General features: G+C 40.2%; 2 protein-coding genes across 2 annotated transcripts in view; both read left to right on the top strand.

Annotated features, from left to right (window-relative positions):
- The window catches only part of LOC121898567 (interleukin-1 receptor accessory protein-like), a 39,946-nt gene extending 32,410 nt beyond the window's left edge, over nt 1–7,536 (top strand). The window contains exons 11-13 of the mRNA XM_042413757.1: nt 964–1,107; nt 2,397–2,540; nt 4,465–7,536. Of these exons, the coding sequence (XP_042269691.1) occupies nt 964–1,107; nt 2,397–2,540; nt 4,465–4,910 (734 nt within the window). The 3' untranslated portion in view covers nt 4,911–7,536. The remainder of the gene's footprint in view (nt 1–963; nt 1,108–2,396; nt 2,541–4,464) is intronic.
- A 2,134-nt stretch (nt 7,537–9,670) lies between these two features.
- LOC121898569 lies at nt 9,671–10,588 on the top strand (the record flags this gene model as incomplete). The annotated part of the gene is made up of 1 exon (XM_042413758.1): nt 9,671–10,588. A coding segment is annotated over one exon (870 nt), but the record flags the coding sequence as incomplete, so codon positions are not given.
- Nucleotides 10,589–20,423: the final 9,835 nt, after the last annotated feature.

The following is a 20,423-nucleotide window of genomic DNA, read 5'->3' as shown; positions in this document are numbered from 1 at the left end:
TGAATAAAATAAATAAATACAAATACAGTCATTTTGCCCCATGCACTAGAACATATTTACGCCACCATATCACTGACAGACATGCATCTCTTTATCAATACTACTAAATAACGTGTTTTCCATGCGGGGGTGAATGTTCAGAATGTGTCGGGACTAAGAAAACAGTCCAATGAAGAGCTAAGCTGAAGAAAACTAATACTGATGATTAGAAGGAAACATCTGCAGTGATGAGAAGCATTTTATTTTTTATTTAAGTGACTTGGAGGTAATTACAGCCACAGGCAAGGTAAGTTATTTGCTTTTCATTTCATACTCAAGAGCAATTCAACGTGCTTTAAATAATGCATTCAAACATTAAAAGAGAAAAACATTAAGATGTAAATTTGATGCATGCTCACTAGAGACTTCCGCTAGCTAACGGCGGCTAACTTCTGGTTAGCTTTCTGCTAACTTGAATGGGGATAAAATAATTCAATTGTGCGGCTCTGCTAGACTTTCTAAATTTTATCGGACCGAATGGATCAAATCCTGATATTGAAATGAGTCATTTCACAGAAGTTGAGGGACGTTTAAAACAATTTATCCACCGTTTTATAGCGGCAGCAGTAGCGACGGAGTGGGCTGCTATGACGTACGCATGTGTCACCAGTGTTTTTGTAATTATCCTCACTGCCAGAAGGGGGAAACAAAAGTCCTGCACTGAGCTACAGGAGAGAAAGTCAGAATCTAACAAGATGTGTTGCATGTCTGTCTGTGTGTTCAGATTGTACACTTCCTGTTTCACATTAAAACCCTGTCACGAAAAGACGGTTTGAACTGCTGGAAGGCTTTTAATGTGAAATCTCAGAGCTGAGTCAGTTTTCCATCTTCTTCTCTGCTTCTTGTGGAAAGAGAACACGTATAAATGTCAGACCGCCTTTAAAACAGCTGGATGATGTTGTGTTTCGTTGTTGTTGTTGTCAGTGTCGCTGCCGTCGGTGGAGCTGGGTTGTGGTCTCGGTGTGACTCTGCTCCTCATGCTGCTTCTCTTCGTGGTTTATCACGTCTTCTGGTTGGAGCTGCTGCTGCTCTATCGCTCCTGGTTCGGCACTGACGAGCGACACACAGGTACGTAACAGGTTCATCTTCCATTTACCCTCCAAAAACAGTCATGATAAATCCAATATAGTGTCATAATTATTAAAAGGCTACCAGGGAAGTCAGGATTTATACTCTTTGAGCTGCTGTAAGGTTTTTAATAATAAGAAGAAAGTTTATTTTTATAGTAGCTGTATGCAGCTCAAAGTGTTTCACATAAAATTGCAATAAAAACATTTAAACAGACAAAATGTCTCAACACAATAAGCAAAGCAACAAGTCTTTGATTCGGCTGTTTCACAGTTTGGTCCAGACTTCTTTGTCCAAACTCTTGGTGCTTTACAAAAACATAAAATCATAATAATAATAATAATACTTATGAAAATAAATGTACTTCATCTACTACTACTTCTGTGTATCTTTTGAGGGAGAAATGCACATTAAATCAGTTCTAAAAGAGACAGGATCCAGTGTAAAGACACTAAAATGTGTGTGATGTGCTCTTTTACTACTAATGTGGAACATCTGCAGGAAGTGTCGTCGTGACAACAGCTGTGAGTTCCAGTGAAGCAGAACGTAAGAGAGTCTTCACCTGCGTTACTGTGACGTCTTTCTCAGTGAAATTTAACTTGAGAGCGATGTGCAGTTACAGAGAGGGACTAAAAATCTCATTATGTGTTTCCTGCGTTAAACATACAGAACAAAATAATCCAAAAAAAAGAGAGAAAAACAAAGCAAAAGTAGAAAAGTACTCGACTCGTTTTCAGGAGATTCATATACGGAGTCCTAATGTTTTAAATGTCTTTATTTATGTAAGTGATGACAAAGTGAAGTTGACTAAACATCGACTGTGATGATTATCTCTCTGCGAGTTGATTTCCACAGAAATGAAGAGAAAGCAGCGGCTGCCTGGAAGGAAGGATATCAATCTAAATCTAAATGATAATAATTATATTATGATCGAAATTATTAAAAACTGATCAGCAAGCATGTGAAGTTTATCAGATATGTGTCTAAAACATGAAAAACCAGCAGTATAGTCCTTAAATGAACATGTTTAATGCTGACTGAAATGTTTCCACTCATGATGATTAGATCAGGGAGTTTTTTGCTTATTAAAAATGTTTCCTGTGACTTTACGTCTTATCTCTCAGACGAACATGTTGACGCTTAAGTCACGACTTCATTTCCTGTTCAGAAAGATGACATTGACGAATATGTTACCATGGAATCTGCTCTTATCTGTTCTAATCAATACTGTGTGTGTGTGTGTGTGTGTGTGTGTGTGTGTGTGTGTGTGTGTGTGTGTGTGCGTGCAGATGATAAGGAGTATGATGTGTACATCTCGTATGCGAGGAACGGTGAGGAGGAACAGTTTGTTCTGACGACGCTCCGCAGAGTTCTGGAGAACGAGCTCGGATACTCAGTGTGTATCTTTGACAGAGACAGTCTGCCGGGAGGGAGTGAGTACACACATGTAGTACTGCAGTACACACACATATACTATAGTACACACATGTAGTACTGCAGTACACAAACATATACTACAGTACACACATGTAGTACTGCAGTACACACACATATACTACAGTACACACATGTAATACTGCAGTACACAAACATATACTACAGTACACACATGCAGTACTGCAGTACACACATATAGTACTGCAGTACACACATATACTACAGTACACACGTAGTACTGCAGTACACACATATATACTACAGTACACACGTAGTACTGCAGTATACAAACATATACTACAGTACACACATGCAGTACTGCAGCGCACAAACATATACTACAGTACACACGTAGTACTGCAGTACACACATATACTACAGTACACACATGTAGTACTGCAGCGCACAAACATATACTACAGTACACAAACATATACTACAGTACACAAACATATACTACAGTACACACGTAGTACTGCAGTACACACATATACTACAGTACACACATGTAGTACTGCAGCACACAAACATACTACAGTACACACATGTAGTACACACACGTACCACAGTACACACTCTGACAGTCTGCCAGGAGGGAGTGAGTACACACACGTAGTACTGCAGTACACACGGGGAGGGAATACACACATGTAGTACTGCAGTATACACAGGGAGGAAATACACACATGTAGTACTGCAGTACACACAGGGAGTGAATACACACATGTAGTACTGCAGTACACACACATACACTGGTACACTACACATTCTGACAGTACAGTAAAGTAAACCACCGTAGTACAATATACTACTACAGATAACTATAGTACCTCTACAGTACACTGTTACAAATAGTAAAAGATAAGAGTACTACAACTTTAACTACACCTGCTGCTACTTCAGCTACTAGAACTACTGCTAGTATTTCTGGTATTAATACTGCTTCTGCTAGTACAGTTGCTACTAGACGTGTTACTACTACTACTCTTCCTAGCACTACTTAAGCTACTAGTATTTCTGCTAGTATTGTTGCTCCTTCTACTACTACTGTCGCTACAGTACTTCTCCTCCTACTACTATAATAACTACTATTACTACTACTACTGATACTGCTACACCTACACTGCTGCCTCTACTACTCTTCTTACTCCTAATAGTACTGCTAGTACTCCTGTTACTTCTACTACTACTGTTGCTACTCCATCTAATGCTACTTCTACTACTGTTACAATTACTACTTTTACTGCCATTACTTCAGCAACTAGTACTACTGCCAATATTCTTGCTACTTCTACTATTACACTTGCAACTACTACTTCTATCCTTTGTAGTATTTGTCCTCCTCCTACAACTTTTCTTCCTACTACTGCTCTACTAAATAATAGTGCTAGTATTCTTTGTACTACTGTTGTACTCCTCATCGTCCTCTTCCTTCTTCTACTACTACTGTTCCTCTTACTACTACTACTACTACTACTACCACTACTTCAGCTACTGGTACTCTTGTTGCACCCTCTATCTCTCCCCCTTGTAGTTTTCGTCCTCCTACTGCTGCTACTACTAAAGCTACTAGTAGTACTCCTAAGCTACTAGTAGTACTCCTAGTATTCTTGTTACGACTCCTCCTAATGCTACTTTGCCTGCTATTACAACTACTACGACTTTTACTGCCACTACTTCAACAATATTTCTGATACTTTTGCTACTCCTCCTCCTGCTGCTGCTGCTGCTGTAACCGTTACTGCTCGTATTGCTATCAGTAATACTTGTAGTACTCCTGTTAGTACTTCTGCTACTACTGCTAAGTTGAATGGATGAACCAAACAACACACACAGACAGGAACACACTTCATCCCTCCATCTTCCCGCCATTAACCCTCCATTAACCCATCGTTAACCTTCATCCCTCTCTCCCTGCAGCCATCACAGACGAGACTCTGAGTTTCGTGGCTCGTAGCCGGCGCCTCCTGGTGGTCGTTAGCCCAGGCTACGCCTCCCAGGGCTCCCAGGCCCTGCTGGAGCTGAAGGCCGGTATTGACGGCATGGCGCTGGGCGGACACCTGCGGGTGATCCTTGTCCAGTACAAGCCAATCCGGTGGCAGGGCTGGGTCAGGGAGCTGAGGAGGACCCGGGTGGCCCTGGCGCTGGTCCGATGGAAGGGAGAAAAGTCCAGGGAGCTGACGTCCCGCTTCTGGAAGAGGCTGAGGGTGGAGTTACCTGTGAGGACGGTTAGCAGCGGGGAGGAGGACAACAGTAAGGAAGTGGCCTTGATGAGGCTGCACAGTCAGAACAGCACCAACTCCCAGACAGGCCTCATCACCAACATGGTCAAAGAGCCGCATAAAGTCTTCAGCTCTGCAGCGTAGATGTGACGTAGGTCTGCAACAGTCACATGATCTGAACTTTGATGCGTCAACAAAACCAGCACAGACATGTTAGAGACATGATAAACAGTATTACGTCATTATGACTGAGACCTGGAGGTGCAACAGTCAACAGATCTGTGGGACAGCTTGAACAGGAAGTCGCATTTTCATCTTTATTCTTCAAGATGTTTTCGTGCTCTAAATGAGAGTTCTGGCTCTGCAGTTCTTCTCCGTTCAATTTGTACCTCAGGCTCAGTAGAATATCACACATTTAAAACCAGTTTCAGTACAGGCCTTGAGATCCAGTTACACTTTTTAGTGCCTTATGAATTTTCAACATTTCTTCAAAACTCAAAACTTTTCTTTTCATTTAACAAATTTAGCTAAACTTCTTGAATACATCAGTATGTAATAATACGTTCTGGTGAGACAAACAGTCATCATCAAGATGTAAACTGGGTAATTACAGCTGCAACTAACAATTTTCACTATCGATTAATTTGCCAATTCTTATTCTCTCTCGTCAATTAAATGTTAAAAATAGTAAAAGACATGTCATTCACAGTTTCTCAGGGCTCATGATTATGTTTTCACTATGGCTGTTTCAGTATTCAATTTTCTGTCATATATGACAAAGAAAAACAGCAAATCGTCACATTTGACAATCAGGAACCAAAGAACGTTTGGCATTTTTGCTTGAAAAATGACAAAAAGAAAAGATTAATCAGTTTTCAAAAAGTTACCACTTAATTTTCGATTAATCAACCAATTGTTGCAGCTCTATTTGCAGTAACTAATCAACTGTCATGAGCAAATTATATTTGGGTGGTTCAAAGCCATTTCAGTTCAATCTTTGTTGCTAATTATTTAGCACTTGCTAGCAAAAGAGCTAAATTAGCTAACTCCTACTGCCCCCTACAGGCCGCAGTATTCATTGCAGCCACAGCAACATCCTGATGATTTAACTATCATTAGTCTTACCAGTTGAAGAGCTAAAATGAGGAGAGCAAGAATGTGATCAGAAAGTATCGTACAGCGGGTGCTGAGAAACCAAAGAGTTGGTGGATATTTCTGTCCTGAAGTCATCCTGGAGAGGAAGAGTTATTTAAAAAGAATACAGAAGAGAGACAAAACACTCAGTCAACAGCATCCAAAGAGCAACAGAACAAGTAAAACAGTAAAAAAAAATGCGCAATACTTCTCAGATTAATACCTTTTTGTTTCCTGGCTTCAGTATTAGTTCTCTCATTATCATACCTCACTTTTCATCTCACACTATCTGTTCATTATCACTGTATATTGTATGATGCCAGAGTGTCTTTCCAGATCACAGATCATCATATGGATGCAGTATTTTACATGAAATGAACCACTACTGCATGTGTGCATTTTGAGGCCTGGAATTTTGTTTTACATCTTACTGCTTGTGCAAAAAGGGCAGAAGCAATCAATCACAGCAGCTGATACGATGAGACACCCGTCAATCAAGGCAAAATATATCAAAAATGTGCCAGGAGACACAATAGAAAAAGTGATATAAACTGCACTTGTTGCAATAAAACAAGCATTTTAGGACATTTCAGACTGCGCTTGACAGCCTCCATGTCAACCTGTGCTTTGAGCTTAATGCTAACATTAGCATGTGCATATTTAATGTTTAGCGTTCTAGCATTAGCATGTTAGCACACAGTGTTTGGACAGCTGAGGCTGAAAGGAGTCATTAGTTTTACAGGTATCCTATGATTAACTTAAGTTTTTGGAAAAATTGTACATTTGATCTCATGGTGGTGCTAGAGGAAAAATCAGAAGATCACTAAAGTCAGCAGGCGTAATCCTCTGAGCCCCATGAATATCTGTACAAAGTTTCATTACAATCTTCTCAGTAGTTGTTGAGATATTTCAATATGGACCAAAGTGGTGGACTGAACAACATTTCCATCCCTAAAGCTGCACCACTAGAGTGGCTAACATGTATTGACTTCTTATTTGTAATGAAGTGAAATATTTTAAAAATGAAAGAAAATCAGGAAAAACAGTACAAAATTGAAGTAAAATTCTAGTTTCCTGGGGTGAAAACTGTATTTGTATCTCTAGCAATAAGTCGGGGGGTTTTGCATTTTGATACACTTAAACACTGCTGTGGTAAAAACACTGAAATAGAGTTGAGTGTCATCTGCGTAGAAATAGATGCACAAGATCACATGCAATAGATTCGTTTTATAGCAACACAGCTATAAAATGTTATAGGAAACACAGACAGGAGGGATCCATGTACTGCAATGTTTTAAATATTAGTCACAGAAAATGTATAAACAAAGTAAATCCTACCTAACCTTTACCTTCAAATGTTACTATTACTGTGCACTTTCTGTGTTTTGTTGATGTTTTTGTCGCTATTTTTATTTTTCTACATTCACTATATCAACAGTAAATCTACTATAGTTACTTTCTTTTAAGAATGTACCGTGCTATTCATTTTTAACACTTTAAAAAACAGAATTGTTATGGGAGAATGCACATCAATCCTGCACTTTGTCATGCTCTAAATTTCCTATTTTAGCAGTCTACAATATTTCTTTTTTTTTTTAATAAATGAATTTTTCATCTGGTATTATGTTGCCATCATTATTCATTTCAACGTGCTTCATTTCATGTCTTTCACTTCCTTAAATACACACATATACAGTATGTAGTTAGGATCATAATTCACGCATAGTAACAAATATAATTCTTGCAATTATTATTTTGGCTCCAGTAGTTAAATGTGAAATCACAGATTCTACACTTGTACAACACTTATGTCTATTATATACTTCTGTGCATTAACATTTAAATTTCATTTTTAGATAAACAGTGCAGAGTTTAAATCAATCTGCACTTATTAGCATTAATAAAGTTTACCAAAACATTCTTCATGAATTAACTTGACAAAATGTTGAATTATCAGTCTGCAGCAGGTTTTGAGTTTGTGCATGTTGGTTTTGTTTGTTTTTCAATTAAATGAAACCAGCAGCTGAGTGGGAGGCAGGAATTATAGCAATGCTAACAGTTTATAGCCACATTAGCAGCACTGGTACATAATTAAAAACAATCAATTTTTATTTATATAGTGTTAAATCACAACAAAAGTCATCTCAGGGCACTTAGAGCAGGTCCAGACCGTACTCTTTAATTTACAGAGACCCAACAATTCCCCCATGAGCAGCACTTGGCGGCAGCGGTGAGGAAAAACTCCCCTTTAACGGGTAGAAACCTCAAGCAGAACCCGGCTCTTGGTGGGCGGCCATCTGCTTTGACCGGTTGGGCTGAGAGAGAGAAAGAGAGAGGGAAAGGGAGGGGGGGACAGAATAACAACAATCATAACAATAGCAACAGCAGTAGCAACAGCCTGGGAAGGATGCCAACAGGACTGCGAAGGACCGCGAAGGCTTGGCCTGCAACCCAGGGTTTCCTGTGAGATGAGAAAGCACAAAAAACTCCGGGGAAGAAGCAAAGTTAGTGACATGCATTGATTTTACATGAATGCATACAGATGGAGAGGAGGAGGAGGAGAGAGGAGCTCAGTGCATCATGGGAAGTCCCCCAGCAGTCTAGGCCTATAGCAGCATAACTAAGGGCTGATCCAAGGCGAGCCTGGTCGGCCCTAACTATAAGCTTTATCAAAAAGGAAAGTTTTAAGCCTACTCTTAAACATAGAGAGGGTGTCTGCACCCCGGACTGAATCTGGAAGATGGTTCCACAAGAGAGGAGCCTGATAGCTGAAGGCTCTGCCTCCCATTCTACTTTTAAAGACTGTAGGAACCACCAGTAAGCTGCATACTGGGAGCGCAGTGTTCTAGTGGGATAATACGGTACTATGAGCTCTTCAAGATATGATGGTTCCTGACTATTAAGGGCTTTGTAAGTTAGGAGAAGGATTTTAAATTCTACTCTAGATTTTACAGGAAGCCAATGTAGTGAAGCTAAAATGGGAGAAATGTGATCTCTTTTTCTAGTTTTAGTCAGAACACGTGCAGCTGCATTCTGGACCAGCTGGAGAGTCTTTAGAGACTTGTTAGGGCAGCCTGATAATAAGGAATTGCAATAATCCAGCCTAGAAGTAACAAATGCGTGAACTAGTTTTTCTGCATCTTTTAGAGACAGGATGTGCCTGATTTTTTGCGATATTATGTAAGTGAAAAAAGGCAGTCTTTGAAATTTGATTTATGTGGGAGTTAAAGGACATATCCTGATCAAAGATTCCTTACGGTGGTGCTGGAGGCCAGGGTAATGCCATCCAGAGTAGCTATATCATTAGATAATGTGTTTCTAAGGTGTTTAGGGCCAAGCCAGGTGTTCTTTATCAACATCAGCTGAATTTAGGCTTGATCAGCTCTGATTTGAGCTTCATGCTAACAGGAACATACTAAAAGGGCATCTGTAGTATAAAGAATAACTTTAATAAGAATAACCAATGTGTTTCGGCTTATGGCCTTCATCAGAGTTAGCCCTCCCTTCAAACAACATTAACATGCATACATTTAGCATTCTAACAGTAGCATGTTTTGACCTGTTAGTGGCACTAGATGAAAAGTCAGGAGGCTTCCTATGGAAAACTTCAGGGAAGCGACTGTGTGCTGCTTTGTTTAAAGTGAGGAAGTTAACCAGATGTACATTTACCAAACCAAACACTTTTTTCATACATTTTTTCAGACAGTTAACACAGTGAACACAATCTGCATTCAAACACCATCTCAGCTGTCTTCTTCTTGTACTGATGTAAAGTTGTTGTGTTGTCAGATCTGTCGGAGGCCATCGTGCACTCGATGCAGCGAAGCCGCCGCCTACTCTTCGTCCTCAGCCCCAACTTCCTGGCAGAAAAGAGCTTCAGCCTGCTGGAGTGTCGCCTGGGTCTGTACGTCCAACACGGCCACCATGCCTCCATTGTTGCTGTCACTTACCGCTCAGTCAGTAAACTTCCCTGTGTGGAGGTGGCTCAGCTCCGGCAGGCCGCCGCCACCACAGTGACGTGGCGAGGGAGTCGATCCGAGTCGCGGCGGTCACGCTTCTGGCTGCGGCTGAGGCTGGCGTTGCCGCTGCGGCCGCTGGCTCTCGGCAGGAGGCTGATAGACAGCACGTCGTCTCACTCTGACCTCGCCATGCTGGCGCTGCAGAGGGCGCAATCCATCCACAGCCAGAAGCAGAGAGACAGAGCAGGAGCCAATCAGTGCCGTAGAAACAGGCGGGCCTCAGCCAACCAGAGCCGCAGAGACAGACATGCCCCACCTAGAGGGAGGGGTAAGGTGAAGAGGGAGGGGGCATGCAGGGAGGCGGGGTCAAATGGCAGAGGCAAGGAGCCACAGCACAGCTGCTCGGGGGGCGCTGACTTTGTCAGTCAGGTGGAGGACACGGGGGTGGAGCTTACAGTAGAGATACAGCAGGTGTCACCTGACAGGACTGAGATCAGGTCTGACCCTGTCCCGGAAACAGACCCTGCCCCGATTCCTGACCCCGCCCATGATGCTCACTGTACTCCTGACCCCGCCCCCGTACCTGACCTGGCTCCTGATGTGGACTGTGACTCCGCCCTCCCTACCTGTCAGCTGGACGGAGGAAAACACAAACAACAGCAGATGATTGGTTCCAGGTGAAGGGGACGCTCCCCTGACACTAACCCCACCCCCCCCTCCCCCCCAAAACCAAACTCAGCCTTTGAAACAAACTTTTTACTTTTTACTGATTTTGAAATTAGAACAAGTTCTCCGAATTAAATGACAAAATGATTGTTTTGTAACTGGCCTTGAGGACGACACAGTTAAAGGACCAGTCTGTAGGATTTAGTGGCATCTAGTGGTGAAGTTGCAGATTGCAACAAACTGACAAACTGGTTTGTCTGTTCTGGGCTACTGTAGAAACATGGCCGCCTTCCATGGAAGACGACCAGCTCCCTCTGTAGATATAAAGGGCTCATTCTAAGGTAACGAAAACAACGATTCTTATTTTCAGGTGATTATACACTAATTAAAACATACTTATGAATATTATATTCCATATCTGCAAAGTCTGTTCTGCTAGATGCCACTAAATTCTACATACTGTACCTTTACATGTTTTATAATCTGATCAGCAGGATGACTACAAAAATACCAGTTTTCAGTTTTACAAAACAGGACACGAACAGTACAGAATAACATCACACTACTTCCTCTGTCGCTCCAGACAGAAAAGAGTCATAATTTCTGTGGCCACTAGAGGGCGCTGTCACTTGATGGATGTTGTTTTTCTAAGATAAAATATAACATTTGATCATTACAAGTAAATCCATAAAAACTAAACAAACAACATGCTGTATGTCCTTCTATCGTCCCCTAGAGGCAGCAGTGTTCATTGCAGCCACAGTAAGTAACATTTTGGAAAAAAACAAACTGATAAACATTAGATTTATTATTAAAATATTTTCCTGTGTACAAGAGGAAATGTTAACCATGTTGGGGTTCATCCCCTGAGGAGCAGGAATACCGTGAATGTCTGTTTTCATGGTCAGTACTTGTTAAAATGTCTCTGGATCAAAGTGTTGGACAGACTCAATCACACCAGAATGTGTCTGAATCCAGCACCTCCTTTTTCCATCTTTATCCACAACACCTGAACGCAGCATTTGGTTCCTTCATTAGCAGGTGAGAAAATATCACAAGTAAAAACAGAATGAAACACTGACAAGAAGATGCTTTTTAATTGAAAATAATTCACCTCTATTGTAAAATAACTGGAAAATGCTTCATTTTATATATCTGACTCATAAATCTGTTGTGTTTTCTAACACAAAATCTCTTCTTTAACGAGTCACATTCATTTATATTATAATATTTTTTACACGGCAGAAGCTCCAGCTGTTCAGTCATTGAGGTCTTTACAGGTCCAGTTGGTTCCTAAAACCAGGACTTGAGTCAGACCCGGAACAAATGAAATCCAGTTTAATCAGGTCTGATCCTGTAGTGTTTCTTTCTGAAGATTAAAGGATATGTCTGGAAATTTTCTATATTTTTCTTCTTGTCAACAAATCTCATGTTTGGATCCAAATCAACAATGAACTGATCTACTAACAAGTATTGTGTGTGTATATTAAAGCCTGATATATCTTATTAAAAACACATCAATGAGCCATTCCGCTGCACTGGGTCACATGTTCCTTCATCATGAAGAGTTTGGTCTCGTTAGTTTGTTTAAAAACGGCTCCAAAGACTAATAACAGCATCATGTTTTCAGTCTCTGGAGAGTAGTTCTGTGTAAGGCAGATGCTACTGAGCATGTGCAGGAACACGGTTCTTCACTAACTTGTTGTGTACTACACTGTACATTGTAAAAAACTTCAGTACAACTTTGCTGTAAACAGAACCGTGTTCCTGCACATGCTCAGTGGCGTCTGCCGTACACAGAACTACTCTCCAGAGACTGAAAACATGATGCTGTTATTAGTCTTTGGAGCCGTTTTTAAACAAACTAACGAGACCAAACTCTTCATGTTGGAAAAGCAAACAGAAGGTAAATTAGATTTTAAGGCATATGAGAGGGATAAACCACCAACTACATTCTTTATTCCAACAAATATATTCTCCATTTTGTCCATCTTGCAGTGAATAAGTCATTTCTCAACCTTACATCTCATTATCTCTGATGATTTTAAACCAGTTACTGTACAAGTGACCTAAAGCTGCTTCAGACTGAATCCTCAAAAATGACTGTAACATTTTAACAAAAGCTGAGCAGATGAGAAAAACATAATTTTACTTTATCAAATTAGAGTTTTAATTAACTTTATTGGAAAATAAACACTTGCATGCTGTGTGTTCTGTACTGAGATGGACCTGCTGGATGATGTTAAGCCTCAGTTTTTTGATAAATAAAGATTTGTATTTAAAGAAGTGCTGTGATTCTCTCTCATATTGTTCTTGAACTTCCTGATGTTTTCTATCAGCGTTGTTGTGTTTGGAAAAAACACAACAACGAAAAAGGATTCAGAAGATGACAAAGTGAGGGTGAAATAGACCGAGTTGGTTCATCAGGACAGATGTAAAATATAAAATGATCCACTCTGGTATGAAATGAATGTTCTGTATTTTGTATTTCTGGTTGTCTTTTTCTTCATTCGTCATTTTGGGAAAATCAGGATGAAACTTTACTTAACATAAAACTGGATTTCCTACAATTTAAGTTTGAACTTACTTCCAGAAAATTCTTTATTGACAGAAACTGCAGCATGAAGAAGAGGAATCATCTCATACTGCTGCAGGATTTCAAGGGAAAAAATAACTAGTTTTGGCTGTTTTTGCAGCATATTTCTGCACAAACTCAGCTGAGGTCAATGAGCTGATTGACAGCTGCTGCTGAGTCATTTAACTGTGAGAACAAGAGCAGAACCTGTAACACTGAACAAATGTTCAGTCTGTCACATTTCTGGTTCTGTTTATTAACTTTGTGTATACTTTATGTGACGTAAACAGGTTTTGACCGCAGCTCTGTCAGATGATGGGATCAGAAAATGTTTGATTGATCAAAATTATCCACAATAAATGTAATTTCTTCTCACCCAAAACAGTAAAACAGACACTAAACAGACAAAGCAACAGATTTCTCTCCTGACAGTGAAGATTCATGTTCAAATGACTCACCAGGTGTCACTGTTTGACCACTCAACCTGCTGAACCGTGTGTGTGTGTTTGTCTGCTCTTCTTCTGACTCTCTGAGGACCCGTTTGAGTTTTTAACTCTGAGAGTGAACATTTTGTCTTCTCCTGTCACATGCAGACATGTTAGTGTGTTGTTTCTGTGGTTTGTGGATCGTTGTTGTTGGATGTTTAGTTGTAACGTTCAGCTGATCTTCTGCACCTGTTGCATCGCATCAATTCATTTGTTCATACATGTGAAACATCATACAGGAATTTAATGGAATCAATTAATCTTTTGCCATTAATTTAATGTGAATACACAAGTTCATTGATTTTACTTGAAATTTCCAGTTTAGATAATCAGACTAACTGGATAACAAATGGATGGATGGATTTATGGATGGATGGATTTATGGATGGATGGATGGATGACTGGATTTATGGATGGATGGATGGATGGATGACTGGATGGATTTATGGATGACTGGATTTATGGATGGATGGATGGATGGATGGATGGATGGATGACTGGATGGATTTATGGATGACTGGATTTATGGATGGATGGATGGATGGATGGATGGATGAATGACTGGATTTATGGATGGATGGATGGATGGATGACTGGATGGATGGATGGATTTATGGATGACTGGATTTATGGATGGATGGATTTATGGATTTATGGATGGATGGATGGATGACTGGATTTATGGATGGATGGATGGATGGATGGATGGATGACTGGATGGATTTATGGATGACTGGATTTATGGATGGATGGATGGATGTATGGATTTATGGATGGATGGATGGATGACTGGATTTATGGATGGATGGATGGATGGATGGATGGATGGATGGATGGATGGATGACTGGATTTATGGATGGATGGATGGATGGATGGATGGATGGATGGATGGATGGATGGATGACTGGATGGATTTATGGATGACTGGATTTATGGATGGATGGATGGATGTATGGATTTATGGATGGATGGATGGATGACTGGATTTATGGATGGATGGATGGATGGATGGATGGATGACTGGATGGATTTATGGATGACTGGATTTATGGATGGACGGATGAATATTCAGACTCTCAGCATACATTGTTTGAGAGTTGAAACTTGAAACATGTTTGGATCCAAACCAACAACGAACTGATCTACAGTATAAGTATTGTGTGTGTGTATCTACAGCCTGATATATCTTATTAAAAACACGTCAGTGAGTCACATCGCTGCACTGGGTGACATGTTCCTTCATCATGAAGAGTTTGGTCACGTTAGTTTGTTTAGAAACGGCTCCAAAGACTAATAACAGCATCGTGTTTTCAGTCAGTCAGCTGCTGGTTGAGATGACAGACAGATGATGGTTTTCGGTTTGTATCTAAGAACTAGTGGTGGATCTGGAAAATCCTAAACAGGAGTTCACAGTTTGTAGTGATGAATAATGAGTTTTATATTGTTTCAGTCATGTGTGAGTCTGATTTTAGTCGACTCAAAAGTCTTTTAGATATCTACAGAAAATGAAACTAATCTCTGTAAATTAAGGAATTACCTGCACTGTAAAACCAGAGGAATAAACTCTGGAACGTGGTCAGATCCTGTCTGTACCGTCCTTTTCTGTCCATGTAAAACTCTTTATAATGTGTCGCTAAGAAACTCTTAGCCGGTTTTCTTCTTCCTTAATCCTGCTGCTAATCCCTGAAAAGTGCAGCTTTGTGTGTGATCGTTTGGTTTCATTGAGGGAGAGATTATGTCAACTGACAGCAGTTTAACCTCCGAGTCTGACAGCAGAGCCATGCAGAGACAGAGTTCTCACAACGCTTGTTTCACTGCCTGAGGTCCGTCCTGCTCCTCATTCCTTATCATGTTCCATCTCAACAATTTAATTAAGTTTTATGTTAGTATGTAAAATATCATTAATGGTGATTAATTAGTTTTAGTTATGCAGGCAGCATGAAAACGAGCAGCAGGTCTCTGTCCACCACTTAACTCAAATATCTCAATAACTATCAGATTGTTTGCTATGAAATTAGCTTCAGACATTTGTGTTACATCATGTGGTCAAAATTTCAGTTTGTCCCATACTTTGGTTTATGACCAAACACCTGAAAAACTAATGACATTCCTGTCAGTCTCCAGCTGTACTTTGTGTTTAATGCTAATTAGCAAATGTTAGCACGGTAAACACCAGCATATTAGCATGTAGATGTTTGCATTTAGTTCAAGTAATAATAATAAATATACTTAGAGACCAGAGAGAAAAAACTCTGCTGGTGATGTGATGATGTCAGACGCTTCAGACTGGACTCAGAGTGTCTCAAGTGACCCCTCAAGCACCTGCCCTTTGACCTCTGACTACATTAGTGGCCTTTATGCATTTTTGTCTATTTCTTTTTAAAATTTTATATCTTAGTTCTTAAATTTGGCTCATGGTATCGACTCTCGATTAAAGCATGTTGTAATGCCCAACAACTGCATTTGAGTTCCTTTGACAGGAAACTGAAACAAATAAATAAACACTACATGGTTAATAGTCTACACAACCATATCTGGATATCTCTCCTCTCCTCTTTAGATCTAGTTAAAAACTGCAGGATTTGTTCTGATGAAACACAGTTTGGCAGTTACTGCAGCAGCCTGCTGATGAATGAGACGACCCAACAGACATGTAGTGTGAATTCATGTATTCACTTATTCATTGGGCCAACATGTCTGTGACGGTCCTGAACCTGTTGATCTCGTAGTTATTTTCCCTCCAACACAAACCATAGAAACCAAAGCGTTTCCTCTCTGCTGGATGAGGTTTCAGTCCTGAAGCTGAGCTGTAATCTGACACAAATCCGACACACTCCTGACCTTCCTCTCCTCCTCATCGTCACTCTGCTTCCTATTTCATGTTTCTCTCATTTAAAATGAGTTATGTCAGTATGTCTGTTGTTATCATCCAGAAATCAAACTGATATAAAACTGTTTCTGTAATGATTTATTCTCTGCAGCTGCTCATTAAACAGACACAAATTATACAATATACTGTGTGGCATTAAAGGCTGTTAGATGTTGTTTTACAGGTAGTTTAATGTCTTTAATTTGGCCATTAAAACAACCAAAGAGGAAAAATGGTTAATATATGAAGGTGAGAGGAAAACTATAAATAAACAAACAAATAAATAATCACCGAAGCTATAAATATAACTGTAATTATTCAAAGCTCTGCTGGGAGCATCATCCATCATTTCCATTCACATTTCCTGTCGCTGTTAACTGTGTGTGTGTGTGTGTAGGGGGGGGGGGGGGGGGGGGGGCATGGAGATCAATAGGAAAATGGCAGAGTTGATTAAAGCAAGTCTCTCTGTGTGTGCCACAACACAAAGGATCAATACCAGCTTATGATATTGCTTATTGAAGGTAGGTATGTGTGTGTGTGTGTGTGTTTGTGTGTGTGTGTGTGTGTGAGGCTAGCTTACAGTACAGTATATGTTAGTACAGTATAGAGGTGTAGCAAGTACATTTTACAGATAATACTCCCTACAGCCATGTTTAAAGACATAAACATATACTGGAGCCAGAAGTGACCATATTTGGGTGGAGCTGACCCTAATGCTAGCTACTAGCTGCTAGCTTGGTTAGCATGGTGCATTTACAGTCTATGGTTAAATGTGATAATGCTAATTTTTGCTAGTGAAAAACAGTCTTAAAACCATTAAAACAGAATGTACTTACTGGTACTTAGAAGCTCTTTTAGTTCAACCAAACACTGAACAAGACTTTTTTAGGCGACCAAATTGTTACAATTAACTTTCATGAACTGAAAACACACTGAAATAGCCATAGTTATGTGACCTAACCAATGTTGTCGCCACGGTAGCGACTTCCCTGTGACGGCACCCACCTGTCACTCAAAGCAGCCACGCCCTTAATTATGCATAACTTTACTTAGAAAGCCCTGGATGGAAGTCGCTACCACGGCAACAACGTTGGTTTGGCAACATAATCATGGCGTAACCCCAGTGTGTTTTCAGTTCATGAAAGTTAATTGTAACATTTTGATCGCCTAAAAGGTCTTGTTCAGTATTTGGTTGAACTAAAAGATCCTCTAAAGAATCGGATGTTCAGTTGTTTCTTAAGTACAGTTTGTTTTAATGGTTTTAAGCCTGTTTTCACAAGTTAATATTAGCATTAGCATTGGAATTAGCATTATCATTGTTAACCATAGACTGTATATAGACCATGCTAACCAAGCTAGCAGCTAGCATTAGGGTCAGCTCCACCGTCTCGTCCAAATATGGTCACTTCTGGCTCCAAAAATCCAAGATGGCGACAGTCAAAATGCAAACTCAAGGCTTCAAAACAGTCCAAAAACCAATCGGTGACATCATGGTGGCTACGTCCATTATTTTTATACAGTGTATTTTATCAACTTTCTTTGGTTATATTCTGTCCAACTGTGTGTAAATGAAGGTGACAGAATATTAGAAACTCATTTCAATAAATAAATACAACATCACGTTTAACTGCAGACTCACAGAGTTAAATCTCTGACATGGTGGCAACAAAAATGTAATTTTATAAGGATTTATTTCAATTCTGTTGTGTTGGATTGAGTTCAGGTGGACCCAAGAAGCTACTAAGAACAGCTCAGCTCTTTTGGCTTCTAATTGAAACTCATCAGCACCATTAAACAGACAGTTAATCAGATTTTATGATCTTCACGAGCGTTGTCGAACATCATTGTCACCCTGACCTTTACCTCCTCCTCCCATCTGTCTTTACCTGTCGTCTTTTATTGTGCTCACAATGATAAAGCAGAAATGGCTTTTAGAGAAAAACAGACTCATCAGCGTTTATTAATGCGAGCTGCAGCTGCAGCATCACACCGTCTCCTCCCTGTGAAACCATCCGTCTTCCGCCGCCGGCGAGGATCCCTGCCAGACAGCAACACATCGATTAAAAGTTTAGTGCGGGGGGAGTCTGCAGCCAAGCTGAGCATTTAATCATCTACATACATGTTTTATAGGAGCAGAACATGTGATATGTTGGAGTTACGCAGTTAAGACAGAACTTACCTTCCTGAGCAGGTGGAAGTTCGTCATTATTAACTGCAGATAACCAGCCTGGTCGCCAGAATAAAACGTTGGCAGTTTACATTTCTGCAAACCACAGAAACGTTGAATTTCAACCAATTTCACGTTTCAACATGTGAAATACGTAGCATATTAACATTTCTACAGTGACGTAGTTCACATGTGATCTATATGAGTTGATCTTTCCTGTATAGGAGGAGGAGGAGGGGCAGGCGGATGGTTAGTAAGTTTGTTGGCAGCAAGTTGGAAATCAAACCGGTGAGAGACATCGGACGTTTTTTATTTTATTTTTTATTTTTATTTTAACCCAAACCATGATCTTTCCCCTAACCCTAACCAAGTGGTCTTTGTGCCTAAACCTAACCAGACCTTAACCACAGCGTTGTCACACCATAAAACATCTTTATTCAACGGGTAGAAATGTTGATATGATACGTATTTCACATGTTGAAATGTATATATTCAACGTTTCTATGGTTTGCAGAAATGTTCAATGCCAACGTTTTCTTCTGGCGACTGGGTTGAAATAACAGTAAAGGTGGACCATACTGGAGGCTGTAACTGGTCAAAAGAGGAACATTTCTTCTTGATATGAAGATCTGACGTCTTTTAGTGTTGAAATGTGGGCCGAGGAGGGGGCGGAGCCTGACACAGGCGCCAGGAAGAAGGAATCTGATGAGGAATCTCACAGAGCCAATATCAGATTTAACAGTTCAGATGTTGGTGTGTAATCCAGTCCTGCTGAGGACGGGTTCAACTGGTTATTAATTATAGCTGTTTAGTTAGTTTGCTCATACCTGTGAGTGTGTGTGTGTGTGTGTGAGTGTGTGTGTGTCCATTGTTATGCAGTGAAATGAGTGTTAACAGCAGACTGTGGCTCTGTGCCAGCAGCACATTATGTTTGAGTTGTGTGTGTATTTATTTGTACAGGACTGAGTGTGTTTATGGCGTCGTGCCAGTGCAGAGGTATTGTGCCAGGTGTGTGTGTGTGTGTGTGTGTGTGTGTTCTCTCGCAGTGCCAAAGGTCGTCTCCGTTGGTCGATTTACATTCCACACACGCTTAGAACACGCGACCGCCGCTATTTGATCCACTGAAGGAAACCAACGCCCGCCAAATCAGTTTTTATGGGATTTTATTCCAGATTTTTCTCTACTTTCTCTACTGAACTTCACTTTAAAGGACGGCTTCACAGTTCTTCAACAGTCAGGTGTCCGTATGAACAGTGGAAGAGGTTTTCCTCGCTGTAATCATTCCTCTGTTTAATTTAAAGTTTGCTCTAAACTCCAAATCCTGACCAGACCTGCAATTAACATCTTATCATTAACTCAAATTACAATCTTTTACTGGACTTAACTGAGTGTTTTTGTTGCCAAACACCAACTTAAACTGAACTGTTACTAAGAACAGATATAGTCCAAAGTGAGATTTTTAAAATTGAATTTTAATCTTTGGTAGAATCATCCAATATCACTGTTTCCTCTGGCGAGTGATGTGTACAGTAATGTGTGTGTGTGTGTGTATGTGTGTGTGTGTGTGTGTGAGTGTGTGTGTGTGAGGATGCGTTCGTGGGTTAATGGTTGAGCAGGAGACTGCAGCAGTTAGTATGTTGGTATGTAGTTACTCATCATCACACAGAATGCCATAAAGACTCATCAAACATTAAACTGAGAGCAGACAGACAGAATCACCATAGAAACTGTACATGATGCTAACAGCAGTCGTCTGTCTGTGTGGATCCTCTGAAGTGTCTTAAAGGACACATATTCTGCT

This window comes from Thunnus maccoyii, chromosome 6, assembly GCF_910596095.1.
Source record: "Thunnus maccoyii chromosome 6, fThuMac1.1, whole genome shotgun sequence".
NCBI classification, from domain to species: domain Eukaryota; kingdom Metazoa; phylum Chordata; class Actinopteri; order Scombriformes; family Scombridae; genus Thunnus; species Thunnus maccoyii.
The sequence above is the reverse complement of the archived record's forward strand: the minus strand, read 5'-3'. Positions and strand labels throughout refer to the sequence as shown.